The 26,695-nt window shown below is 50.4% G+C and overlaps 2 protein-coding genes across 7 annotated transcripts in view; one reads left to right on the top strand and one right to left on the bottom strand.

The window, feature by feature from the left end:
* Window positions 1–1,084: 1,084 nt before the first annotated feature.
* NOL6 (nucleolar protein 6) lies at window positions 1,085–23,092 on the bottom strand. Of its 2 annotated transcripts, none has more exons than XM_084979832.1 (26): window positions 22,937–23,092; window positions 12,395–12,598; window positions 12,197–12,313; window positions 10,421–10,600; window positions 9,908–10,076; window positions 9,544–9,678; window positions 9,296–9,459; window positions 9,090–9,210; window positions 8,827–8,885; window positions 8,643–8,744; window positions 8,321–8,436; window positions 8,003–8,180; window positions 7,725–7,847; window positions 7,403–7,551; window positions 7,177–7,252; window positions 6,813–6,953; window positions 6,329–6,446; window positions 6,093–6,247; window positions 5,846–6,009; window positions 5,361–5,513; window positions 5,041–5,138; window positions 4,168–4,292; window positions 3,965–4,054; window positions 2,854–3,048; window positions 2,637–2,738; window positions 1,085–2,482 (listed from the first exon to the last, which is right to left on the bottom strand). In XM_084979832.1, exons 2-26 carry the CDS (start codon window positions 12,596–12,598, stop codon window positions 2,333–2,335), a joined length of 3,384 nt encoding a protein of 1,127 aa, XP_084835958.1. In that variant the 5' UTR covers window positions 22,937–23,092; the 3' UTR covers window positions 1,085–2,332. The 2 variants fall into 2 exon arrangements, with proteins under 2 accessions (XP_084835958.1, XP_003130726.1); XM_003130678.5 differs by lacking the exon at window positions 22,937–23,092 and adding an exon at window positions 14,060–14,247.
* The window catches only part of UBE2R2 (ubiquitin conjugating enzyme E2 R2), a 120,942-nt gene continuing 116,378 nt past the window's right edge, over window positions 22,132–26,695 (top strand). For 2 of the 5 annotated variants that reach the window (XR_014817777.1, XM_021064700.2), the window contains exon 1: window positions 22,132–22,914. Coding sequence is in view for 1 of the 5 variants with exons in the window: in XM_021064700.2 (XP_020920359.1) it covers window positions 22,738–22,914 (177 nt within the window). In the remaining 4 variants the exon portion in view is untranslated. Of the gene's footprint in view, window positions 22,915–23,361; window positions 23,506–24,416; window positions 24,509–26,695 lie in introns of those variants that run through there. The other 3 variants (XM_084979891.1, XM_084979892.1, XR_014817778.1) reach the window with 3 other exon arrangements.

Genomic DNA, 26,695 nt, shown 5'->3' with positions numbered 1-26,695 from the left:
AAAAAAAAAAAAAAAATGGGAAGGCTGAGCCCAGCAAGACTACATGGAGAGGTACCAGGGCCAAGGCTCATTTCCCCTGATTGGGACTGGTGTCCATGCTTCCTGGAGCCACCTGCTTGCCCAAGTGCAGCTTTCATTCCCCACCCCACCCCCCACCCCCTCTCCCACCCCCTCACTGGGTTTGTGAAAGAAGCTACGGGACTGAAGCCGACTCTGGGATGAAATGGGCTGGTTTGAAACCAGCCTGCACCCCTTGCCCCTCCCCAGAGCTCACAGAAGGACTGTGAAGAAAATGTGTGAGGGAAGGAAAAGGGAGGCCAAGAAGCCAGGGACAACCATGGCCAGCAGGGCTCTGTGAGGGCTGGACCACATCTCTGTCACTAAGGTCTGGAGTTCACAAATGAATGGCACCGGGAGAGATGGATATAGACGATATCATACAGTTCACAAAGCCAGTCAGCATATCTCCTATGCTAATTTCAACCCCAGGCCAAGGCATCCTATGACAGTGACAGGCAGGGACTGACATAGGTTCACAAAGACTAATAGAATCTGGACAAAATTGGAGACTACAGTTCCCTCGTGTGGCTCATCATCTTGAGGATGAAGTCAGAGAGCCAGGCATCAAAGTCCCTCTACAGTTGGGCCCCTGCCTGCTGCTCAACTGTTCCTCATTCAGGAAATGAGCATGATGAGGATAAGAGGTCCCTCACAGGGCTGGTGTGATTATATGATCAGCTTCCATAGCAAGATGTATAAAATAACAAAGGGTGCCCAGCACTTATTGGGCAGGCACTCAATAAATGTCAACTTTTTATTACCTCTCAAGCCTGTATTTCACCATTACCACCCTACCCATTCTAGGCAGAGACCACAAATTATGATTTTCTTTTCCTTGAACGCTTCTGGTGCCCTGTCTTCCCTGTGTCTGGGGCCCCTTCTACACACATCTGTATCCTACTTGAGCAGAGCACTGTACCAGATGCCACAAATCTGTCCAAGCATGTTCTCTGCCCCCCAAAAAGCTTACATTTAGGACACAAGGTCAAAATCATGTGGAAAAAAGGCAAACAAGACAGGAACATGGGGCGGTTGAGTGATTTAATTTTAAATCAGAGTTTAACAGAAGAGTTCACGCCACTGTGAGTGACTACAAAGAGAAGTAAACAGGCTGTAATTGTTCTAATGTTTCAGAGAGAAAGAGCACCTTAGGCTGGGGGCGAGGGAAGGGCTTAGGAGGAGGCACTATTTGAGCTGAGTCTGGAAAAACAGCCAGGATTAGGGAGAGGCTGCCAGAAAGGGGGTGTGGATCAGGCTGAAAGGAAGTAGCACCCCCTCCCCCAGGGCAGTAGGAGCTTCTGGACAGCAGGGCTTGGGTCCTAGTCACCTCTGAGGCCCCACAGAGCCTGCCTGAGGGGCTTGGGCACCAGACGCCAGGGCAGCCCCAGTACTTTCTGCATGTCTCCAGGATGGGGGGCCACCAGGCCCCCTCACCCCTTCCCCCACCCAACTCCTTCTTGTCCTCTGTGCTCTTCCATGTTCCCACCCCAGGAAGCAGCAGACACCACAGGAGGGCATTGTGCCCTTTCAATGTGGTCTATTCACCCCACGTAGCCCCCTCTTCCACTACTCAGTGCTGGTTCTCTGTGACCCTCAGGCAGTGCCACACCTTCTCTGGGTCCTATTTAAAGGCCTGACACTGCACCAAAGGGCATACAGAGGTTGAGGCACACATCCCAGCAAAGAGGAGGGGACAGAGCCTCAGCCCTGGGCACACAGCTTCCTGCCCAGGCTTTTGGGAGCAGCCTAGGAAGAAAAAAAAAAGGCCCAACCTGGCATTCCCACTGTGGTACAGTGGGTTAAGAATCTGACTGCAGGAGCTCGGGTCACTGTGGAGGTGCAGGTTCGATCTCCAGCCTGGCGCAGTGGGTTAAAGGAGGTGGTGTTACCACAGCTGTGGTTTGGATTCAATCTCTGGCTCAGGAACATCCACATGCCTGGGTGTGAACATTAAAAAAAAAAAAAAAAGTCCGGGCCAGGCCGACAGGTAGGTGGCTCTCTGGGTTCATTCAGTTCTCCCTCTGAGATGATTCCCACTCCTCTTCTGGGAGTTCAGATGGTCTGCCCAGGGAGTTCCAGAGGACACATGACCCTTGCCCCAGTGTTGAAGCGTCAGACAGAAAATTGGGACAGGACTTTCTTGGGGACATGTTCAGGCCAGCAAGCCCTCCTTGGAGGGTCCATGTGCAGTGAGGGTGGTTACGCCATTGACATCTTGCTCCAGGGGTCTGAAGCCCTGCTGTCCACCTACAGCTCGCCCCTGGGCTGGAGATCACACAGTCCACCTCTCACTCCGTGCCTCCACGGCCTGGACCAGGCCTTCACCCAAGATGGCAAAGTCCTCCAGGATGGCTTCTACGTTGGGGACCATCACCAGCTCCCCACCTTGAGATACCACCATGCGCCCCTTTGCGTTGGAGGCCTGGGGGAAATCAGAAATGTGGATTGAGGTGTCACAGAGGCACAGCCAGAGACAGCAAGACACACACGCTTCGCACCTGACTCAGGGTTCCTCATGGAGCCACACACAGACATGCGTACCCATGGGGAACACAGGTTCACACTCAGGAACGAACCTTCAAGGGCTGGGGCTGGAAGCTGGTGGGCTTCCAGAGGACCCCGATCACTTCTCCACCATGCTGGTCATAGAAGAAAAGGGCAAGGTCCCCAAAGGCCTCCTAGGAAAGGGCAGGACAGAGACAAGATGGCAGGTGGGCACCTGAGAGCCAGCTCCTTGGCCCCCGCTCCACCTGGAAGTCCCCTCCCCAGGGTCAGCTGGCCCTGGAGACCCACCCTAAGCTGTGCCAGATAGAGCTGAGGAGGATCGTAGCCCAGCACAGGCATCAGGGAGGAGGGCCCCGGCTCGCTGAGCAGGCCTCGGCAGAAGGAGGCAGCTGGAGAGTCCACAGCCTGGCGGTGCCGGGGGATGTGGCGGGGAGTCAGGCGGATCAGCACGTCGTACATGTCCAAGGGTGGCCGGAACACTGTCTGAGGAAGGGCAGGTATGGCTCAGCTGTGCCCACTTGGGACTCAGGAACTGGACCACAACCACCCCCCACCACGTGCCCACCTTGCCCCCTGCCTTTTTCGGTGTTTTTAGGGCCACACCGTGGCATATGGAGGTTCCCAGGCTAGGGGTCAAATCAGAGCTGCAGCTGCCAGCCTACATCACGGTCACAGCCACAGCAACACAAGATCCAAACTGCATCTGTGACCTACACTGCAGCTCATGACAACGCTAAATCCTTAACCCATTGAGTGAGGCCAGGGATGGAACCTGCATCCTCATGGATACAAGTCAGATCCGTTTCCACTGAGCCACAACGGGAACCCCCCCACCCCCGCTTTTTTTAGGGTGGAACCCATGGCCTATGGAGGTTCCCAGGCTAGGGGTCGAATTGGAGCTGCAGCTGCCAGTCTACACCACAGCCATCACAGGATCCAAGCTGCACCTGCGACCTACACCACAGCTCATAGCAATGCTGGATCCTTAATCCACTGAGTGAGGTCAGAGGTCAAATCCACATCCTCATGGATACTAGTCAGGCTTGTAACCCACTAAGCCACGACAGGAACTCAACTTCCCTCCTTCCCTTCTGTATGACTGTCCTTTATAGGCCCAAATGCTCATCTGAAGGCAGGAATACCAAGAGCCAGCTGGTGGCAGCTTAGGTCCAGCAGAGGAGCACAGGCTTGGAGCTCAAGGCCTGAACAGAGCCAGGGCTCTGGTTTTCCTCTGGCTCCACCATTGCCAGGCACCATGGGCAGCTGCAATCCCTTCTCTGAATTCAGTCTCACCAATAAGGGGACTGGGCACTTGGCGCGGGCCCCTAGAACTCCAGACTTCCATGGTTAAAGGCAGGACCCCCAGAGCCCCTGGAGTCGGCCTGGGTCGGGGGCTTACCCTGATGTCCCCAGGCCCCCGGGGATCCATTAGCTGCTTCTCTAGGACAGGCAAGGCCTCGGCTGCCAGGACCACGAGCCTCTGCAGGATCTGGGGGGATACATATAGGTCAGACCTGACCACAGGTCTCTCTTAGCTCAGACTGGGCCTGCTTTTTCCCAGAGAGAGTAACTCCACATTTGGGAGCAGGAATGAGATTAAACCTGGGGTGAGGGTCCATTCTGTGTCCACACAGAGCTTTTGCGATCTTGGGGGGTGATGATGACCATCACAGGGAGTTGTGTCCGAGTTGCCAGGAAGACACTGCGGATCTCCACCTGCTCTTCCGCTGTGGATGAGAGGGGGCCCTGGGTCAGCCTGCCCCGCCCCACAAACAGCAGTCCTCCTCCTATACACTCAGCAGCTGCTGGTCACAGGGATCTTCCAACACTCTTCCCCAAAATGGCAAAAGCCATGAAAGGGACACCCCATCTGCCTCCACCGGGATGGGCGTTAAGCTCTCAGCCTCACTTCAGAGGCAGAATTTTCCACTGTCCGGCACCCTAGTCTGGTTTCCGGGCCGGCACAAGCTGAGGCCTGCCCCTGGCCCCCTCCTGCCCTGGGCTCCCACACACCTGGGGAATTAGAAAGCTGACACCTCCTCTGTGCTGCGCCCAGCAGCTCCTCATATTACAACCAGAAATCATCCCTCCCCTCCCCAGCTCCTCCACCCCCACCTTGAGGTCTGGGCATCTCTTCTAACCTGAACCAGTCCCCTACTCCTGACTGTAAGACTTCTCACTTCCTCTCTCTTCCCAGCCCCCCAGGTAGCCTGCTTACCACCCCCCGTCCACTCTGCTTCTGACCATCACGTGGACAAAGCACGTCTCTACCAACTCAGCGCTCCCTAAAATAAAGGCTGGATCTGGCCTCTTCCTCCCTGCCCACCCCTGGCAGTCAGGGTCAGGAGCAGACATCTGGGAGTGGGAGGCACAGAGGAAACCTAACAGACTGACAGGGAAAACCTGTGCCTGTCCTACCCTGCAACCTGCAGAGGGTAGTTCCTCCCATAGCCTGACCCTCGTTGTCCTACGTACCTGTGAGCTCATTGTTGAGGTTGACAATAAGGGGGCTGTTCTTCCAATCAAAGGTTGAGACCAGGAAAAGGAACCGAAGGAAGCCCACCTGGGGGGAGCTGAGAGGAAGGAGTGAGGGGCCCTGCACACATCCCTAGGCTCCCCAGGGTTTGAGGAGCCTTGAGTCTTTGGTGTGTATTGTGGGGAGTAGAGAGGGAAGTCTTAGACCCTCGTCGTCCCTTGCTTCAGCCACCTCTCCCATGTGGACTAAAGGTTCAGCATGAAGGATGAAAGCTGGCCCCAGGGAAACTTCCTGGCTGGGGGAAGGTGGAGGGAATCACCTGGGAGGGGTGAAGGGCTCAGGGTGCAGGAAAAGGGCAGCAGCCACCAGGTCCAGGCTCTCGTCAGTGAACTCTTGACCCAGAAGCTGGGCTCGCACCCACCGCTTGGCCAGCCGAGCCACCCCAGAGAAGGCTGGGTGCTGCTGCTGGAGTCTGCGGGGGAAAAGAGGGTGGTGGCAATGAGACTCAGGTGCTTGGGGCCCAAGTACCGTGTGCCAACCCTACTACTGCTATTTATCCAAATTGCACCCCACACTGGCCTCCATGCTAATGCATTACATGTATAATTTCACATCTGCCTGACTGATACCCCAAGAGGAAGGTCCTAGAGTGATCCCCAATAAGGTCTGGGGGTGGGGGAAGAATCCTGCCTGAGGGTGGCAGGGCCAAGACTGTAGAACTTGCCTGGCTCCAGAGTTCAGGTCCCTAAATGGCCTCCCAGAGAGACAGCCTATAGCCCTAAGGGTCTGTGAAAGTGGCCATACCCATGCAAGGCACTGGTCAGCAGAGGCAGCTGCTTTGTGTCCCTCTCGAGGCGGAGGGAGGCAGGCGTGTCCCTCAGTGAGATCATCCCCTCAGGGCTCCGCGTCTCCCTCAGGATCTGGGGCTCCCGCTGATAGGCCACACGAATCCGGAACACGAACCCATCCTGTTGGGAGGCACAGGTCAGCCCAGGGCACCGACACCCTGTCCCCTCCTTCCCTGGGTATCCCTGCCCTCCACCAGCCTGACCTTGAGGACATCGGTGTGCGTTGCCGTGGCGCGGCACTGCAGCCCATGCTGCTGCATCAGCAGCTCTGCCAGGCGCAGCTGGAAGGCAGCCCGGACCCTCCGTATGGCCTCAGCATCCTGTGGCCACTGACCACTGCCCTCCAGGTGACACACCACTGTAGAGAAGAGTGAGATGGCTCAGACTGCAGCCTGGAGCGAGAACTGTTCCTCTCATCCCTTTGAAAGGGCTCCCTCACCAGTCATGGGCTCCACGTAGGCTGGACAGGGCTTGTCAGGCCGGGGCAGCAGCGAGGCCCGCTCTCGCAGGTGCTCGTAGAAGGAGCAGGCTGGCCGGGCTGGGGTTGGTGGGAAAACCTATGGAGAAGCAGGGGCTGAGGAAGAGGCCTGGGACTGGGAGGGAGTGCCCAGAGTCAGGAAGCTGGTTTTATGTATTTTTTTTTTTTTTTGCTTTTTAGGGCTACACCTGAAGCATATGGAGTTCCCAGGCTAGGGGTTGAATCAGAGCTACAGTTGCTGGCCTACACCACAGCAACGCCAGATCCTTAACCTACTGAGCAAGGCCAGGGATTGAACTTGCATCCTCATACATGCTAGTTGGGTTCTTAACCCACGGAGCCACAACAGGAACTCCCTGGAGTCAGGAATTCGGAAGCCAGAATACCGGGTGAATGGAGCAGAGGTGGGTGTCCCCCAGCGGAAAAGGCTCCCCTTATACCTCACCTCAGTGTAGCGCAGCACTGGGTGGGCTCCCTGCACAGCAGACACAGTCAGCGGGAGACCTTCCAGTCCCCACAACATGCGGCTGAGGTCATCATAGCAACGCACAGCAGCTGCCAGGGCCTCCTCACCTGTGCTTGAGGTCTGAGAGGGAGAAGACAGGACCTTACACACAGGCTTGGCATACAGCCCTGGCAGGGCTGCTGAAGAGCCAGGGGGGCCCCCTGCTGGACGCTCAGGGAAGTGCAGCCTGGCTAAGGTTGTAGGGCTTTCCATACCCCCCACCCCACGCCCCCAAATCTGGCCATACAGGCTGCTTACTGTATAGTCCCTTGCCTTGACCCCGGCCCTGAACCAGAGCCCTTACCTCTTTCAGGCCTTGGATCAGTGCATCCAGGAAGCCCCCTGTATAGTGGACACAGGTATCTGGAATGTCAGCATGGCTGGAAAAGGGGTGCAGACACACTGTGGGCACTGGGGGCATGGAGTGAGCTGCTGGATGTGAGCTCTTGACCCCCAGAGCTTAGAGCAGAACCACCTAAAAGCATCCCCAGCCCACGGTTGCCTCCTGGCATTCAGATGCTAACACTTACAGCGCCAAGAGGTGAGTGACCACCTGGTGGGGAATAAGGCGCTTCTGGGCCAGAGAGGCTGCTTCCCAGACCACAGCTTCCCGAATGGCTCCATCCTGGAAACGCCGAAGCTCTGAGCGAGATCCCCAGAACTGGCGGAAGGCAGCAGCCTGCGGAGAGGAAAGAGGTGGTGGGAGAGATCAGCAGAGAAGGGCTCTGTCGGCAATCTCCCTGCCAGGTCTCCATCCAGGTAGCACAAGAATGATCCACCCACTCCTTCCACTGCACGTGCTGGGCTCCCTGAGACAGAGCCAGAGCTCCCTCAGACCCCAGGGCTCCTCACCTCAGGCTGGTCAGCCTCTGGACCCAGCTCAAGAACACTGGTCAGTCCCTCAGGCCGGAGGAGCAGTCCCAGGGTCAGGACCCTGGAGTCTCTATGCTTCGGCGGATCCTGGCTGATGTCCCACTGTCAGGTAAAGAAAAACTGAGCTAACCTAAGGATCCCCCGGTGTGTCTGGAAACTCACTTTCTAGTGAGAGGAATGGTTCCTCTTTTGTATCCCCTGGGACTCTGCGTCCAACACCCTGAGACCCACATGCTCCCCAACACACGCCACCTCACCTCTGAGACTGGGGGCCGAGAGTGAGCCAGCAGGTGCAGCCGAGACCCCAGGCCCTGCTCCAGCAGAGTGGTCAGTGGGCCCAAAGCAGCTGAGACATAGTCTCCGCCGTGATCCTGCAGCTCTGGCCACAGCTTTAGCCGGTGGCATGCTGCCTGAAGGCGACTCAGTGGACATAGACTAAGAGACAGAGATGGTCAAAGAGGGGGAATCGGGTACTGCTGGCCACCCACCCCACCACCAGGAAGAACTAAGCTGAGGACCTCTGCCCCCTCACTAGCCCTAGGGAAACAGAACTCACTGATATACCCCAAACTTACTGCAGTATGTGGTCAAAAGCCCGGATCATGGGTTTGGGGGTCATCAGCAGCAGCTGGAACCCATCGTCAGCTCTGCTGTCCAGCAGTGCCATGGAGAGCTGTGCCTCGTGCTGCACCTAGGGCCACAGAATAAGGTGTAAGGTGGGAACTCTTAGGTGAGACCACTGCCACTGCACCCCGCCCTCACTGAACCAAGGACTCAGACCCAAAGAAATGCCTGACCCAAGGTCTCTGGAGAGTTTCTGGGGTTCTGGAACTGGCAGAAGGGACAGGGTTTGGGCTGGGACATCTGGGGAACCCAGGAGTGGGGGACAACTAGTACCTGGCGGTAAGTGGAGGCAGTGACATCCGCACAGAGGTTGAGATGGCCTGAAGGGTCCAGGAAGACAACAGGGAAGGCCTGGTGGAAGTCAGCCAGAGCCGGCTGGATGGGGGAGAGAGCAGCCAGTCAGGGCTGGGCCTGACCTTCAGGCCTCCTTGCCCAGACTCAGCACTGCGCTACTCACCAAGGAGGGATCTGAGCTGGAACATAAACTGATCCCATTGACTGTCAGATCTGTGGTGGCTGGAGTGAACCAGAGAAGGTGGGTGTGTCAGAATTGACCCCCCTGCCTAGGGAGCCAACCCCATGACACCCACCCTCCAGACAGGTGGCTGCAACTGCCTGCCTCTGGGATTCAGTTTGCTTATCTATCTGAGAACGATAAACCAAATGATTCCTGATGGGAATGGGTGGAACCCCTGGCCTTTCTGAGTCCAGCCGCCTCACCCAGAAACTGCAAGATGCTTCTCAGGACCTGGTAGCCGCTCATGGTGGTGTGGATCTTGCGCGTGGACACAAGGAAGGCAACCAGCATGGAGACAATGAACCCGCTGAACCCTCCCAGGCCCTAAGGGAGAGATGGAGGGAGAGGCTGGAGCTCAGAGCCAGCCCACCGCCCAGGGAGGCAGGGACGCTGGGCCACTCCCACTCACCTTGTCCAGTTCCCGCTGCCGCAGCCAGACCTTCAGAAGTGCCACACCGTCCTTCAGCCCCGAGGCTGTGCCCAGCATGGTTGACAGCAGCTGCATGTGGGACTCAAGGGCCGTGTCCTGCAGGACCCACGTGTTATAGTGAGGGGTAGGGGGTTCTGGGCTACCTGTGGGAGAAAAGGGAAGGTTATGAGAGAAGCCCCCACAGCACCCTTCCCTCCAGCTCCATGTTGATAGCAGTGCCTACTCACCATCCCCCGACAGACTCTGCCCTCGGTACCAGGCAGAGCGCACGTTGTTCTTGGAAGGCAGCAGGCGGCACAGGCGGAAGAACTCACGTGGAGGGCATGGATGCAGACGTACAGTGACCAGGTGCTTGTCCTTCCCTGGGGGGTGAGGGCAGGAGAAGCTGACACAGTGCAGGGCCCCCTGGAGCCAGAGGAGCCCCCGTACCACCCCCATCCCCATCTGAGGGCCCCATGACCTCCCATATCAGAATCTTAGGTTCCTATACCCTTCCCCTCAACCTTGGGGCCCAAGCCTCTCGCCTCAGACTTGAGGCCCCTGTGCCATCCCCACTGGATTTGTCACCCTATACCATGCCCAGTCTCTCACCATGCGGCCGCAGCAGCAGTGAGGGTTTCAGGTGGCAGCCACTGGTGTAGGAAAAGTGAACGCTGCCAAAGAGTGGGTCTTGGGCCAGGTGGTGAGCCAAGTGAGCCAGGTAGAGGGCGCGCTTGCGGAAGTAGCGTTGGTTCAAGCCATCCTTGTCCTGGAGGATCTCCTGGAGAGGGTCAGAAGAGAGAGATGGCCAGTGACTTGTTGTTGGAGAGCTTAGGGACCAAGATGAAGCCAAAGTGAGAGTCACAGCTTGGCCACCCCAGGGATATTCTGCTGGTTAGGATGCCTGAGCCAAGGCTAGCAATACCACATCCAGTTCTCAAATGAGGACGGCAAGGTTCAAAGGGCCTATCTAACTCCCTCAGGACAATTGCAGTGGTCTTTCTTTTGATTTAGAATGCAGATTTCAATGCCCTGGCAAATGGCAGGTGGGGAAAAGAGAGGGATCCAGGGATTTGAAGGTGTTGAAATGGCAGACCTCCCCATCCCCTAGACTCTGGACCTTACCCTGGGCATGGTCAATGCCATATCCACATTGATGTCTGGCCGGATGCAGGTGCCCAGAAGGTAACTGCCCACAACAGTGACCTGGGCTGGAGCCAGGAAGCGGAAGCAGCCCTTCACAGTATAGGGTACTTGGTGGAGGGGGACTCGAACTCCATCCGGGAGCCATGACTGGTCTGTCAGCTGAAGGGAGAGAGACGGTGACACATAGTAATTTGACTGCCTTCCAAACATGTCCCCTTGATGTCTAGTAGACACCTCAAATTCAATATGTCAGAATTTCCCGTCATGGCTCAGTGGAAACGAATCTGACTCGCATCCATGAGGACGGAGGTTTGATCCCTGGCCTGCTCAGTGGGTTAGGGATCCAGCATTGCCATGATCTGTGGTGTAGGTCGCAGATACAGCTTGGATCTCATGTTGCTGTTGCTGTGGCTATGGCGTAGGCCAGCAGCTACAGCTCCAATTTGATCCCTAGCCTGGGAACCTCCATATGCCGCAGGTGCAGCCCTAAAAAGACAAATATATATGTGTATCAGCATGTTAGAATGTTTGAAACCAAACTTCTAATCTTCCTGTAGACATGTCTTCCCTGTTAAAGCAACTTCATAGTAACTGCTCAAGCTAAAAAAACATTTAAATCACCTTGACTTATCTGTTAAAAACACTCATTTCACTTTCAAAAGGCATCCAGACACTGACCACTTCTCCATTCTTCTACCATAGTCTGAGGCATTTTCTAGTGGAACATTGCACAATAGGTTCCTGACTTATCTCCCAGATTTCCCCTTTGTCCCCCTCCATTCTATTTTTCTTTTGGCCATGCTCTTGGCATGCAGAAGTTCCCAGGCCAGGGACTGAACCCACACCAAAGCAGTGACCACCACAGCAGTGACAACACCTGATCCTTAACCCACTGTGCATCAGGGAATTCCCCCAGTCTACTTTTAACACAAGAGCCTGAGTGAACTTTTTATGTTTTTATTTCTTTTAATTTTGTTGTCATTGTTTTTTAGGGCCACATATGTGGTATATGGAAGTTCCCAGGCTAGGGGTCAAATCAGAGCAACAGCTGCCAGCCTACACCACAGCCACAGCAACACTGGATCCAAGCTGTGTCTGCAACCTACACGACAGCTCGTGGCAACACCAGATCCTTAACCCACTGAGCGAGGCCAGGGATCAAACCCATGTCCTCATGGTACTAGTCAGATTTGTAACTCGCTGAGCCATAATGGAAACTCCCTTGAGTGAACTTTTTAATACTGAAGTTAGATCACATCATCATTTTACAAAAAAAAGGGAAACAAAAACAAAAATGAACCCTGCAATTGTTCCCCATCTTATCCACAGCAACAGTAGAAGTCCTTATTTTGGTGCACAATGCCTTGCATGATGAGCCCCTTCCTCCCTTATCTTTCTGAACTCACCTCCTTCCACCCTCATTCATTGCAAAGAATGTACCAGAGTCCCCGTCCCTTGTTCTTCCCCTCCCTTTTCCATAATGTTTACCACCTTCTAACACTGCCTTGTCATGTTCACTATCTATCGTCCATTAAGTCCAACACTACAACATAGGCTGCGTTGTTCACTGATGTGTCCTAAGAATATAACTACTGCAAGGCACACAGTGTTTGCTAAATCAATGAACGAACACATGATTGACTGCATTCGCAGCTGAGCCTCCAGACAGTGAGAATAAGCTTCCAGCACCCTAGAATAGCAAGGCCTCCAAGGACATCTTCTGGAATTTCCAGTTCCCCTCACTACCTGCCTTACCTCTGTCTCAGAGGTTGGGGGCACCCTCATGATTCGCTGGTTGACCTCCCGTAGGAAAGCATCAATCCGCTCCTTCTTCTTCTCTGATAGCCTCACTTCCTTTAGTAGCTCCTCTACCTATAAGAAGGGGCAGGGAGAGTACTTCAGCCTCAGAGGCTCAAGCCTGCCCCTCTAACCCATGCCCCAGCCACTCAGTACCTGTAATCGGAGCAAGCTGGAATGGAACAGACTTTCAGTCTCCCGAAGGCGATTCAGCTCCTCATTGGTAGGCTCCTTGTACAGTTCTGCCCGGCTGAGTTTCACTGGCTGCAGAAGACCCACTGGAGACCCAGCCACTGGACGCTTCTTTGAGGAATCCCTTTTCCCCTCCTTGACTGGGCCTTCGAGAGCTGACTCCATCATCTGTGGTCAGTGAGAGGGAGAAGCCAGGGTGAGATCATAGATACCTAGTACCCATGCCTGACAGGCCACCATGGTACAATGTGGGTAAAAGATGATGTGGGTAAAAACTTCATCTGCTCCTGGTCTCTCCTTTGAATAGAAGTTAGAATGTGTAAAACAGAATAATTTTCACTTAAAAGAATATAACTGGAGTTCCCATTGTGGTGCAGTGGAAACGAATCTGAATAGGAACCATGAGGTTGCAGGTTTGATCCCTGGCCTCGCTCAGTGGGTTAAGGATCCAGTGTTGCTGTGAGCTGTAGTGCAGGTCACAGTTGCAGCTCAGATCTGGTGTTGCTGTGGCTGTGGTGTAGGGCAGCAGCTATAGCTCTGATTAGACCCCTAGCCTGGGAAGCTCCATATGCTACGGGTGCAGCCCTTAAAAAAAAAAAAGAATATGACTGAGCTCTTGGGGAGTTCCCTGGTCATCTACTGGTCAGGACTTAGCACTTTCACCACTGTGGCCTGGGTTCAATCCCTGGTCTGGGAACTGAGATCCCATATCACATTGTGGCAGAAGAGGAAGGAGAAGAAGTTTACTGAGCTCTAGACCAAAAACTCCTTGAGTTGAGGGTTCCCCGTATACTTGACAGCACAAGCATGGAGCTCTGCTTGGAGCTGATAGGAGTGGTAGCTGGCTGTACCCTGCCCAATGCAATGCCTAAGCTCCTGTGCTTTCAAGTATAAGGAGCTGCTTCTGCTGCTGGGTTAGTCCTAGGACTTTGCAAATGCCATCTCCACTCTTACTCTATCTAAACCCTGCCAGGTCACACACACACACACCACGACAGCATGCAACCCCTGACAACAACAGACTTCAGGATACATTAAGTGCTCAGTAATGGAAAGAGCCTACTGGTTTTGAAGGATATACAGTAAATCATCCAATTCTCACAACAATCCTAACTGAAAACGCTAGAACGAAGCCCCGAGAGCTTCCACAGTTGGTATGCCTATACTGTGAGAAGGCTTCAAACCCTGATCTGAGGGATCCTAAACCTTCTCCCCTACAGCGGGCCCCGCCCCCCTCCAGGTTCCCACACCCGGAAGAGCCTTACTGGAGCGCTCTAGGAGCGCCACCATGTGGGGAGCCCAGAACTAGATCCCACCCAGCATCAAGGAGGACCTGGTCAGGGAAATGATCCAAGCTGCGGAGTGGAGTGGAGTGGGGTGTGGTGGGGTGGGGGCTGGGGCCACTTCAATTTCAAGGTGTAGAGCTAGGGAAGAGAGAAGTTCAATAGGCTTTAGTGCTTCTATCCATCTCCCTTACCAAGCCCTGTCTCGGTACCCCGGGCTGGAAACATTGGGGGAATGGGGCTCCTCCAGAAGGTACCGCCCTAGTGCCCCTTGTTGGCGAGCTATCAGGCTCTGCCGTTCCCCCCTCCCCATGTTGCATTCCTTCCTCCCAGATGGTTCTCCCACCTCCGGCTCCTCAGCAGTTCCGCGATGCTGCGCTCCCGCAGGTGCGGGCCCCATCCTTCTGGTATCCTGCTGGCACTTTGGGTTTAAATTCCGCTTGCTCTACAACTTCTTCCCACGTTGGCAGAAATGCCCAAGCACGGGCAGAAATGCTGGCACGATTGTCAGCAAGCCTCGTGGCGCAGGACTCCGCCCAGCTCCAGAGCCATTGGGTGAGTGCCCATCGACTCGCTCGCCATTGGGCTCTGTCACTCTCCAAGACCGCCCACTATGGGGGAGGGGCCAAACAGGGTTCTCCGATTTCCGGCTTCTTTGCGACGCCAGACCGGAAGCCTGCCTGACGCTTGGCGCAGCTTCCTTTCCCTCACTTCCTGCACTTGGGTCTAAAGGGTAAGGGCGGGGCTGGTTTGAGTTTCTGTGGTGAGCGTTTGTTTATTTACCCCGGTGATTCCTCTTCTTTTTTCATTTACCATTTAACCTTTTTTTTTTTTTTTTTTTTTTTTTTTTTTTGTCTTTTTGCCTTTTCTAGGGCCGCTTCCCAGGCTAGGGATCTAATCGGAGCTGTAGCCTCCGGCCTATGCCAGAGCCACAGCAACGCGGGATCCGAGCCGCATCTGCGACCTACACCGCAACTCACGGCAACACCGGATTTTTAACCCACTAAGCGAGGCCAGGGATGGAACCCTTAACCTCATAGTTCCTAGTCGGATTCGTTAACCACTGAGCCAGGACGGGAACTCCCAGTTAACCAGTCTTATCTGTTCTACCGCTAAAATATACCTTGAATTTACTCACTCTTGTCTCTTTGTTTTTTAAAGAAATTTATTCTGGCCGTACCAGAAGTATGTGCAAGTTCCCAGGCCAGGGATGGAATCCCTGCCATAGCAGTTACTCCCAGTTGCTATAGTGAAAACGCCGGATGTTTAACCCGCTGAACCACAAGGGAACTCCTCTGTTTTTACTGCCAAGTTTAGTCCAGTTCGCACGTCTTGTGCCTGGTTTATTGTAATAGCTTTTCTCTATTACATTTTCCAAATTTGCTGAATATGATGACCATCCATATACTCTTCACCTACCCATCATAACCTAGTATTAATAAATGCCAAATTTGCTTTGTCTTTGTGTACTTATGTTTTACTATTTTGCAGAGCCATGCTGTACATTAGATACTTAGAAGTTTGTCCTCATTTACTGGAAGTTTGTACCCTTTAACCAACATCTCATTTCTTCCACCTTCCAGGCCCTGGCAACTACCAATCCAATTTCTCTTTTTATGGGTTTAGCTTTTTTGGTTATTTATGGCCACACCTGTGGCATGTGGAAGTTCCCAGGCTAGAGGTCGAATGGGAGCCACAGCCACCAGCATAGACCACGGCCACAGCAACCTGGGATCTGAGCTGCATTTTCAGTTTAGGCCACAGCTTGCAGCAATGCTGGATCTTTAATTCAACCAGCGAGGCCAGAGATGGACCTCACAGACCAGTTCTTAACCTGCTGAGCCACAATGGAAACCCTGGGTTTAGTTTTTCTGAATTCCACATATGCAATACTACAATACTTGTATTTGTCTCTCTCTGACTTCTTTCACTTAGCATGATGCCCTCAATGTTCATCATGTTGTCACAAATGGCAGGACTTCCTTCTTTATAACTGTAGAGTGTTTTGATTGTTAAGGAAGCTTTCCTGGAAGAGATGGGACTTGTACTAAGTCTTGAAGCATGATTTGAGTTTGAGTTAGCCAAGAAGAGGAATAACCACAGTTGAAATTTAAGGAAGACCACAGAGGTGAGAGATCAGTCAACCACTCACTCCACATCTGATGACCCTTAAATGCCAGGCTCTGTGCTCAGTGTCAAGGATAAAGATAAATAAGACATGAGGATCACAAGTCAGAAACCTGGAATAATGCTCTTGCTTTAACATTTCATAGGCTGGTTCCTCTGTTTATTTAAACATAACCTCAAGTGGTTTCTTCTGACCCTGCCTTCATTTAAAATTGCAAATAGGGGAGTTCCCGTCGTGGTAAAGTGGTTAACGAATCCGACTAGGAACCATGAGGTTGCGGGTTCGGTCCCTGCCGTTGCTCAGTGGGTTAACGATCCGGCGTTGCCGTGAGCTGTGGTGTAGGTTGCAGACGCAGCTCGGATCCCGCGTTGCTGTGGCTCTGGCGTAGGCCGGTGGCTACAGCTCTGATTCAACCCCTAGCCTGGGAACCTCCATATGCCGCGGGAGCGGCCCAAGAAATAGCAACAACAACAACAACAACAAAAAGACAAAAGACAAAAAAAAAATAAATAAAAAAATAAAATAAAATAAAATTGCAAATAGGAGTGCCCATTGTGGCTCAGTGGTAACAAACAACTAGTATCCATGAGGATGCAGGTTCAATCCCTGGCCTCACTCAGTGGGGTTAAGGATCTGGCATTGCCATGAGCTGTGATACAGTTGCAGATGAAGCGTGGATCTGGCATTGCTGTGGCTGTGGTGTAGGCCTGCAGCTGCAGCTCTATTCGACTCCTAGCCTAGGAGCTTCCACTTGCCACCAGTGTGGCCCAAAAAAGACAGAAGAAAAAAAAAGAAAGAAAGAAAAGGAGTTCCCGTCATGGCTCAGTGGTTAACGAATCTGACTAGGAACCATGAGTTTGTGGGTTCGATCCCTGGCCTCACTCAGTGGGTTAAGGATCCAGTGTTGGTGTGAGCCATGGTGTAGGTCACAGACGCACCTTGGATCCTGTATTGCTGTGGCTCCATCGTAGGCTCTGATTTGACCCCTAGCCTGGGAATGTCCATGTGCCGCGGGTACGGCCCTAGAAAGATAGACAAAAAAAAAAAAAAAGCAAATAAATAAAATTGCATCCACCCCAACAGTTTCAGTGGTAGCCCTCCCCAATCATCTTCATTAATACTCACCAAAACTTGCAACAATATTGTCTACTAATTACTTATTTTTGTGTGTTTCTGTCTCAACTAGCTAGGAACATAAACTCCATGAAGGCAGGAACTAATCATTTCCGTCTCATTCACTACTTTATTTTTCATCCTTTTTGGGTGGGGGAGTATGCCCACAGCATGTAGAAGTTCTCAGGCCAGGGATCAAACCTGTGCCACAGCAGTGACCCAAGCCACTGCAGTAATAATACCAGACCCTTAAACTGCCGAACCACAAGATAATTCCAGTTTTATGCTTTTTTTTTTTTTCCTGGTATTTTTGCCTTTTTTTCTAGGGCCGCTTCATGAGGCATATAGAGGTTCCCAGGCTAGAGGTCTAATTGGAGCTGTAGCCGCCGGCCTACCCCAGAGCCACAAAACACAGGATCTGAGCCTTGTCTTCGACCTACACCACAGCTCACAGCAACACCGGATCCTTAACCCATTGAGCAAGGCCAGTGATCGAACCCACAACCTCATGGTTCCTAGTCGGATTCGTTAACCACTGCACCACGACGAGAACTCCTGTTCTATTTTTTATTCCTTTTTGGGGGGGACATCATTCACTACTGTATCCTTGGCATTTAGCACTGGGCCTGTCACATAGAAGGTACTCAATAAATATATGTTGAATGAATGAATGGCTCTTTCTTAAGAGCACCTCAGAGGCTGGGAGGAAAATGTAAACACAGTTGCAGTATAGCAATGAGGGTGATATGATATGTACAGATTGCTATGGGCACATTAGATCAGGAGCATTACAGCATGGTGATTAAAGCAGTCACACTAGAGTGGGATGGCCAAAGTTAAACTTTGGGTTTAGCCTTTCACTCACTAGGTAACCTTGGGTGACTTTCTTACTTCTCTAAGTCTTGGATATTCTAGTAATCCACCATGTTGTGGATTTTTGTGAGAATTCAATGAGATTTACCGTATGTAAAGAGCCTGCCACATACTGATGCATAACAAATGTTAGCCTTTTTTTTTTTAAGGCCATGCCTATGGCATGTGGAAATTCCCTGACCAGGGATTGAACCTGAGCCACAGTAGTAGCCTAAGCTGCTGCAGTCACAATGCCAGATCCTTAACCCACTGCACCACAAGAGAATTCTTAGCTGTTTGTTGTTTTTATTTTTATTTATTTATTTATTTTGCCTTTTTGCCATTTCTTGGGCCACTCCCTCGGCATATGGAGTTTCCCAGGCTAGGGGACTAATTGGAGCTGTAGCTGCCAGTCTATCTATGCCAGAGCCACAGCAATGCGGGATCCAAGCCGAGTCTGCGACCTACACCACAACTCACAGCAACGTTGGATCCTTAACCCACTGAGCAAGGGCAGGGATCGAACCCGCAACCTCATGGATGCTAGTCTGATTCGTTAACCACTGCGCCACGACGGGAACTCCTGTTTGTTGTTTTTAAAGGAAGATTGTGGCTTCTTTAGCACTCACTATTCAAGACTTAGATGTGTTAACATATGCAGAATGAAGAAAATGGTGGCCGCTTGAAAAAGTCATTCTGTAAAGTCAGAATTAACCTTTCTTTCTTCATCTTCTTCTTCTTCTTCTTTTTTTTTTTTTTTTGTCTTTTTAGAGCCACACCTGCGACATATGGAAGTTCCCAGGCTAGGGGTCGAATTGGAGCTGCAGCTGCTGGCCACAGCCACAGCTACAGCCACATCAGATCTGATCCATGTCTGAGAACTGCACTGCAGCTCATGGCAAAATCAGATCCTTAACCCACTGAGTGAGACTAGGGATAAAACCGGAACCAGTTGGGTTTGTTACCTCTGAGCCATGAGGGAACTTCAGAATTAACCTTCCTTCTTTTTTTTTTTTTTTTTTTTTTTTTTTGCGCTTTTTAGGGCTGCACCTGCAGCACATGGAGGTTCCCAGGCTAGGGGTCCCATCGGAGTTATAGCCGCCAGCCACAGCCACAGCAACGGAGGATCTGAGCTGCATCTGCAACCTACTCCACAGCTCATGGCAAAATCAGATCCTTAACCCACTGAGCAGGGCCAGGGATGGAACCCTTATCCTCTTGGATACTAGTCGGGTTTGTTAACTGCTGAGGCACAAAGGGAACTCCCATAATTAATCTTTTTAAAATAAATACCCTCCTCTCTCATTTATTTTACCAAGATTTTCACATCTTTTCTCTTTGGAAGAAAGATAATAGATTCTTCAGAAGAGCCTTGGTTGGAGAGTACTAGAGGACAGACTGGGCATAAATATCCTGTTTTATTTGCCACTAGAGGGCACCAGTCAGTGAAGTCAATCTGCCTATCATGACGCTATGGGGGAAGCTGTTCCTGCCATTTATTCTTTTAACAAATGTTTTGCATACCCACTATGTGCCAAACATCATAGTAGCCTGTATATGGTTATGAATAAGACCTGTTGTCCTTATGGAGTTTATAATCTTGAGCACTTATTATGTGTCTAAGAGATCCCTATTAGACATGGGAATGGAGCCTGGGGTTCAATTTGTGATTTGTTGTTGTTGTTACAGATTATCTTTTTACCCTTAGCTATGAACCCATGAGAACAATTCCTTAGTATCTATTTTGTGTCAAACAGTGTGCTAGTTGCTGAGGATCCAGGGATGAATAAGACACAGTTACAACCTACTAATAAACAATGTCTTACCTGCTAAGATAAAAAGGCATGAGACAACTTATGGGGAATTTTGAGTCCTCTGAGAATGGAGTCTTAAATACACAACTCATCAACACACTAAGCTGTGAGCCTTCTAGTCACGTATATGTTTATTAGCCGCCCACCTTAGGGTCATGGCATCATGAATATTGTATGAGTTTGTGAGTTGATTTGAGTCCAGGAAGTGGCTTCTGGTCTGGATGCCAGATGTGTATTCCAGTGACTTAGGCTAGGCACCTGCTACCTTCTGGGTCAGGGTGGGGCTGTGATAACTTTATGTGGGCGAAATGCTTTGAAGATGAACTTTCTGCCTATTTGTCTACTCACAGCCTTGCTATTAAAGGTGTCAACATCATCTCCCATATTTCCAGGTCAGCAATCTTCCTGTCCCTAAATTGAGTGGTGAAGGACAGGAAGTTAGAACCAGTCATACACCATCATTTGGGGAGGAGGGGTTGCATTGACTCAGATATGCTCTAATTCCAGTGGAGTTTGGTCTCAAGACCTAAAGAATAGAGTTGGGAGCTAGGGAATGATTCTTTAAAATACTGAGACTTCAGCTCAGAAAAAAAGAACAATAACAAAAAAATGAAGGGGATCTTTCATTTGGTTATGCATAGTGACTTCCTTCTAAAGAGTACAATACAGAAAGGTAAAAAGGGTAACTTTACAGTGGAGGAACTTGGTATCTTGCCTCAGCCAGGTGATCCAGGTCAATATCAACATTAAGTCATGTTAATATTATAGTCTCCTGATATGATGAAAATATCATTTTATCCCTGTGATCTTCTCCCCCAAACCCCAAAATTCTAGTTTAACCATGAGAAAAACATCAAAACTATAATTGAGAGCCATTCTACTACTTGACTAGTACTCTTCAATACTTTTATGGTCATCTAAAACAAGGAGAGTCTGAGAAACTGTCATAGTCAAGAGGAGCCTAAGGAAACACAAAAACTAAATATAGTATGGTGTCTAGGAGGAATCCTGAAACAGAAATGGGCATTAAATAAAAACTAAGGAAATGTGAGTAAAGACCTCAGTTAATAATAAAATTATCAATGCTGGTTCACTAATTGTAATAAGTACTACACTAATGTAAGATGTTAATAATAGGATAAATTGGTTGCCAGGTATATGGGAACTCTTTGTACTATCTTCTCCATTTTTCTATAAATCCAAAACTTTTTTTTAAGCCTACTAAAAAATTGAGATGTATCCAAACATAGCTGTGCCTTAAAATTTTTTTTTCTTTAAAGTCCTATTTATGGATAATTTACCATGTGCTAGTCATTGTGCTAAATTCTGTACATAGATGATCTTGTTTAATCACTACAATTGTTTATATGTTAGGTATAATTAACTCTCTTTTACGGAAGGAAATGAACAAGGAAGAGGTAATATAATGAAAATGGTGGAGCTAGGGTTGGAACCAAGGATCTTTCTGATCCCCAAATTCTAACTATGTGGAACTCTCACAGTATCCTGGCCTTTCTAGGAAGTATTCAGGCAGTATCATAGGACATGCCTTCCTAAGAGAAAGCGGTATTCTAAACCATGGGGACTGAAGACTGTCTTCATACCTCACTTCAGTTATGATTGTCTTGAAAGTTCTCCAGTTCTAGATTGGACTTTCAAGCTGAAAGGATCTGTAGGGAGGTCAAAGTTCAACCAAATACATCGTTTTACAAATGGGTAAACTGGGGGATAGCCAGAGCACTTGCCTCAAATCACACAGAAAAGGGCCAGAAACCCAGGTTCTGTCTGTATTATTATTTCTCTATTTCCTACAATTTCTTCATTGTAGTTAAGAAGGGAAGTAGAAACTGGCCTATCTGCCTTCTTCATTTCTCCAATAGGAAACTGCCCCCCAACTCCCTATGCGGGTGACACAGCTTTCTCAAGGATACAATGGCATGAGAACTGGATATGCAGAAGAGATGTCGGGACGCTTGTTCCCACCAATAAGACCCACATTATCAGCACATCCTTGTCAAGCATCTACTGAGTGCAGGGAGAGCAGACTGTGTCACTGGAAGGAAGCGGGAGGGAAGATGGATCAGGGCTCCTATAAGGAGCGGTGCAGAGGCCTGTGGATACACCGAGGGGAAGGAGAGCGAAAGCAGTTTTAGGATCAGAGGTCCCTTCCGGGGCGCGCCTTGACACCATGGCGTCAAGCCACACAACTGTCATTTTGGGGCCAGGGGCAATCTCCTGCGGCCACCCTCGGCCCGCACGAACGCTTGGCCCTTTAAGGGTGGGGGACACGCGCCAGCGTCACAAAGCGCCGCCACCACGCGGGGCAGCGGAGAGGAGGCGCCCAAGTGGGAGAAAGAGGAGGAGGAGGAGGAGGAGGAGGGTGAGGGTGAGGAGGGCGGGGGAGGGAGGGGCGCGCGCACGCGCGTCGGGCCACCCTCCGCCCCAGGCCGCCCTCCCTCCCGACGCGCGCCCCTCCTCCCTCTCTCTCTCTCTCTCCCTCCCTCCCTCCTTCTTCTCGACTCCGTCGCTCCCGCGGCGCGAGGCGCTCTCGCTCTTCTCCTCCTCCTCCTCCGCCGTCGCCCCTCCCCCCGCGCAGCCGCCGCCGCTGCCGCCGCCGCCGCCGCCGCCGCTGCGAGACCCCCGCGTGCCGCCCTCCTCCCGCCCTTCGGCTCCGCGCGCCCTTCGGCCCCGCGGCCCCCGAGGAGAACGAGAGGGCGAGCGAGCGCGGCGCTCCCGGGCCGGCTCGGCCGCGTACTCTCACCATCGCCGGCCCTCCGCCGCCTTCCTCCAATTCCACCTCCTCTCCCCCCCCCCCAAGTTGAGGCCCCCTCCGGGGGGGGGAGGCCCGGGACCAGGAGCGAATTTCTCCAACTCTCTCCACCCCTCCCCCCACACGGCCTGAGTGCGAGGAGAAGGGCTCGGCCCGGCCCGCGTCGTGTGAAGAGGAACCGGGCTGGCCCACGGGCCGTCTGGGGCCTGGTCCGGGCCGCCGGGTGTGTGAAGACCGGGGCCCGTTGCGGCCCGGCCGAGGGCGAGCGCAGGGGAGGGGCCTGGTCCGGCCCGGCCGGTGCGTGAGGACTGGGGCCCCGGCCCGGCGCCGCCGCCGCCGCCGCCGCGATGGCCCAGCAGCAGATGACTAGTTCGCAGAAGGCCCTGATGCTTGAGCTGAAATCCCTGCAGGAGGAACCGGTGGAGGGCTTCCGGATCACCCTGGTGGATGAGTCCGACCTCTACAACTGGGAGGTTGCCATCTTCGGACCCCCTAACACCCTCTACGAAGGCGGCTACTTCAAGGTACCCCCAGCCCCTCTCCAACCTGGCTTCCTCGGGCGGAGGCCGCCGCTTTCCGCTCTTTTCCCGGCCAAGAGTGGCAGCGCGGGTGAGCGGAGGGGGCTCCTCACGTCGGCAGCCCCCTCCCCCATCCGTGGAGGCAGGAAGGCCTCGCTGGCTCTCCAAGTGCCTTTTCTTTGTCATGGGGGCGGGGGCGGGGGCGGGAGGCCAGACTGCACCGGGAAATAGGAAAGTCTCTGTGGCTAGGGTAGTGGCTACCCGAGGAGGAGGAGGAGGGCGGTCTTTGTTTTGTTTCCCCAGCTGAGGGTGTGCGGGAAGAAAGGTGGTCTGTCTTTCCCCTCTCGTCCTCCCATCGGGACCATCTCTGCGCCGGCTGGAACTACCCCAGAGGGCAGAGTGACCTGCACTTATGGGATTGGACCTTTCTTTTGGGGTGGGGGTGGGGGTGGGGGAAGGGTATCGGTCTGTCATTCCAGAGGCTGCCTGGTGCCCTGACATTTTGGGGATTTGCTGGGCTTCTTGAATAGTGGTGGTTCCAACTTCGCATTCCAGTGGGCGGTCATGAAGAATAGGACCCTAGCGCTGGTAAACAAGGTTGCCTGCTTTTTCTAGCCATTACCTACTTTAGAGAACTTGAATCTAGCCCCTTTTCTGTCCTCATTTTCTATTTACTTCAGCCGTGTGTCAAAATGCCCTTTGTCCTCACCCTGCTACCAACTCTACTGACTCCCTCCCTCCCCCGGCCCCACATGTAGAAACACCCACAGAGGGCGGAACAGGTGATGTAGGGGGATTGGTTCCCACCTTAGTGAGACAAAATTGAAACCTTTTGCTCAGGTGGTTAACTGGCAAATGGAGGGTGATTTCACGAATGAAAAGTATCACCTGCGGTGGGATGGTGTCACAGAGTAGGACGACTCCTTAGCGACCGTAGACATTGTTTCTATTTTTTCACGATTTTAGAGCAGTGGTTATTATTCCTGAATCCAGTATTTTTTTTTTTTTTATTCCACGGTAGATAACTTAGAGGTATTGGGGATTTTTAATTTTTGTTTTTACCATTTTTGAAGAGGCAAATCACAGATTGAAAGTTGAATATTTTAAATGGTAGAGGTACAGAGACAGAAGAAATGAGTGCTTAGGAATTCGTTTAATTTTTTATTTCTAAAATTAAGTCAAATAGGACTATGAGTCAGTCTTAGTTTGTTTTGAAGGGAGGGGCTATCTTGGCAAAAGTTTTAAATGAGTATCTTAGTCATGTAGTATGTGTATTTTTAAGGACTACCTAATTTAGTTTCTACTCTTTTTAAAAGTAGAAGCCTTACTTTCAGGCTTGAAATTGGGTCTATTTTGTAGAAAATGTGAAGAATTGATAGGGGAATGTTTAATATTCATGTTTGTGAATAACAGAGACCTGGTTAAAGGCACGTATTTAGTATTTAGAATATTGTGTATACCCACTACATGCTTAATGTTTTGTGGTCACCATATACTGTACTTTTCAGATGCAGATACTTGCAATATGTACTGACTGGCCTTAGAGAAATGAAGTTTAATTTCCAAAAAGTATCGTTGTTTGGGACAATCCATAGTCAAGGTAAAAGGATACTAGCTAGAATGATCTTACTCCAGTGCAATTTGTTAAAAACAACAACAAACTGTATGTGAAGGAAACACACTGGGTTACAAATTGTAATGTTTTTGCTTAAGTAATTGGGAAAGGAATGTGGTGAACCCTTTCAGTTTGGAATAGGTAGTATGGAAGGAAGATTCGGTGTAGCATACACTGATTTAAATGCTTTTTAATTTCAGTCCTATTTAAAAGGAATGGTTTAATCTCCAGTTTGTTTTTTTTTTTTCCTTTGTGACATGTAAAAAAAAAGTATGGAAATTCATAAACAGGTTTTGCGTTTTAGTCTCATGTGAGAATTTTGTTTTTTTCTGCTTTTTCCCCTTATTATATGGCTTTTTGTACCAAAGTTCTTTGTTGGAAAAAGGCAAATTTATGGTTCTGTGCAGTTAACACTAGTAATAGGTTTAAAACCATTGTTTTTTATTTCACTGCTTTTGTCCTAAAACAAGGCTTTTAGTGTGTTCCACTACAGCTGCAGTTAAAAGTTGGCACAGACCTTTCTCTACTACTGTTCTGCCTTATCAAATGGTGGTCCTTGAACGTTTAATAGAATCTATTTCAAGTTAAAGTCTTTCTTTTCTCTATTTTGCATTATAGTTTAGGCATTGGGCTGCCCCATCATTCTTTAAATTTTTCATCATGTAACTCCTTTACCTTTTACACATTAATAGGGTTCTAACTGATCTTTTCCACCATGAAATAGTTGGCTCCAGTCTATTTTAATTGTGTGGCATCTGTTCTGATAGAGACTTGTGAGACCTGTATTTCACAAATTTGTTTTTTCATTCTGTTTTTCTTTTTTAGAAAATCTTGAATCTAAGTAATCGTTAGCTTGGGGGGGAATATAGATATGTGATGGGCAAAGGTAGTTTCTTATGTCTGATTTTTTTGTGTATTTTGAAGTGTTCTTTGGCTTCAGTATCCTTTTGTCCAATTTCTTGATCTCATTGATTCACCAAGTGAATTTCTTTGCTGCTTCAATTCCCCCCCCCCCCCCCCGGGGGTCAGTCATGAGAACATAAAGTAGGAGATGGCTTAGGACACCCAGAAATACCTCTGAATTTAATTTTGCTAATGTGGAGCAAGTTAGAATTTTATTATGTTATTGGAATAACTTGTTGATCAAGTCAGCATTCAGTGATGACTCCTGAACAAATTCACCCTCGTTCTTTTAAAAGTAACTGTCTTTTCAAATAACTCCTGATAATGATCATAACTTAGTGTGGCTGCTTTAGTGTAGAACCTCCTTGGAAGTCCTGCAGTATTCATCTAAATGCATAGTAACCGTGAGTCTAGAGATCAGAAAGTGAGTGTCTCATGATAGGTATAGCATTAAAGGTTAAAATGATACCAAAAACTTAAAGTATTGCTGTTTTTATAGTTTTGCTTTTATTCAGTAATGTAAGGGAATGAAATAGAGGCATGTTCCATTTTTGGATAACTCCCAGGTGATGCAGTTTAGGAAGTATTTGTTATATACGCAAAGTTTTCCTTAATAGGATCTTTATCAGACTTAACACTGCTTTTATATTATTATTATTATTATTATTTTGGCTTTTTAGGGCCGTACCCACAGCATATGGAGATTCCTAGGCTAAGGGTCTAATCAGAGCTACAGCAGCCAGCCTACACCACAGCCACAGCCATGCCAGATCCAAGCTGCATCTGTGACCTATACCACCACTCACGGCAGCGCCGGATCCTTAACCCACTGAGTGAGACCAGGGATCAAACCCACAACCTCATGGGTCCTAGTCGGATTTGTTTCCGCTGCTCCACGACGGGAACTCCAAGAATAGTTGTTTTTAAAAATAAAGGATATGCATTATTTTCATTTGTTCTAGAATAAATATTTTTCTCCTAGTGTGCCACCCCCACAAAAACAAACAAATAAAAACCAAACAAAACAAAACCCACCAGACCTAACCTCTGTGCCTGGCAATATTCTTCACATTATATGGCATGCTGTATTTTATGACCCTGTAGATACTTTTTTGTTTTAATATTTTGTTTATTTGTAGTTTTTAAAATTATAGTTGACTTAGAATTTTGTGCCACGTAATTCTTTTTTTTTTTTTTTTTTTTGCTGTAGCATATGGAAATTCTCAGGCTAGGGGTCGAAATCAGCTGTAGCTGCCAGCCTATGCCACA

Source organism: Sus scrofa, chromosome 10, assembly GCF_054392235.1.
Source record: "Sus scrofa isolate SSC_HxYL_T2T_F1_AM1 chromosome 10, Sscrofa_HxYL_maternal_Yorkshire_Landrace_v2.0, whole genome shotgun sequence".
NCBI lineage: Eukaryota > Metazoa > Chordata > Mammalia > Artiodactyla > Suidae > Sus > Sus scrofa.
Note: the sequence above shows the minus strand (reverse complement) of the source record. Positions and strands in the feature narration are given on the sequence as shown.

What these genes read in the sequence shown, in the direction of transcription:
- NOL6 (XM_003130678.5), bottom strand. Translation starts at nt 14,113, where the DNA reads ATGGGGCCCGCACCTGCGGGAGCGCAGCATCGCGGAACTGCTGAGGAG. An exon ending in CTGACCAGTGCCTTGCATGG is followed by an intron (nt 5,514 to 5,845) that starts GTATGGCCACTT and finishes TTTCCCCCGCAG; the next exon opens with ACTCCAGCAGCAGCACCCAG. An exon ending in GAGCCCTTCACCCCTCCCAG is followed by an intron (nt 5,139 to 5,360) that starts GTGATTCCCTCC and finishes CCTTCCTCTCAG; the next exon opens with CTCCCCCCAGGTGGGCTTCC.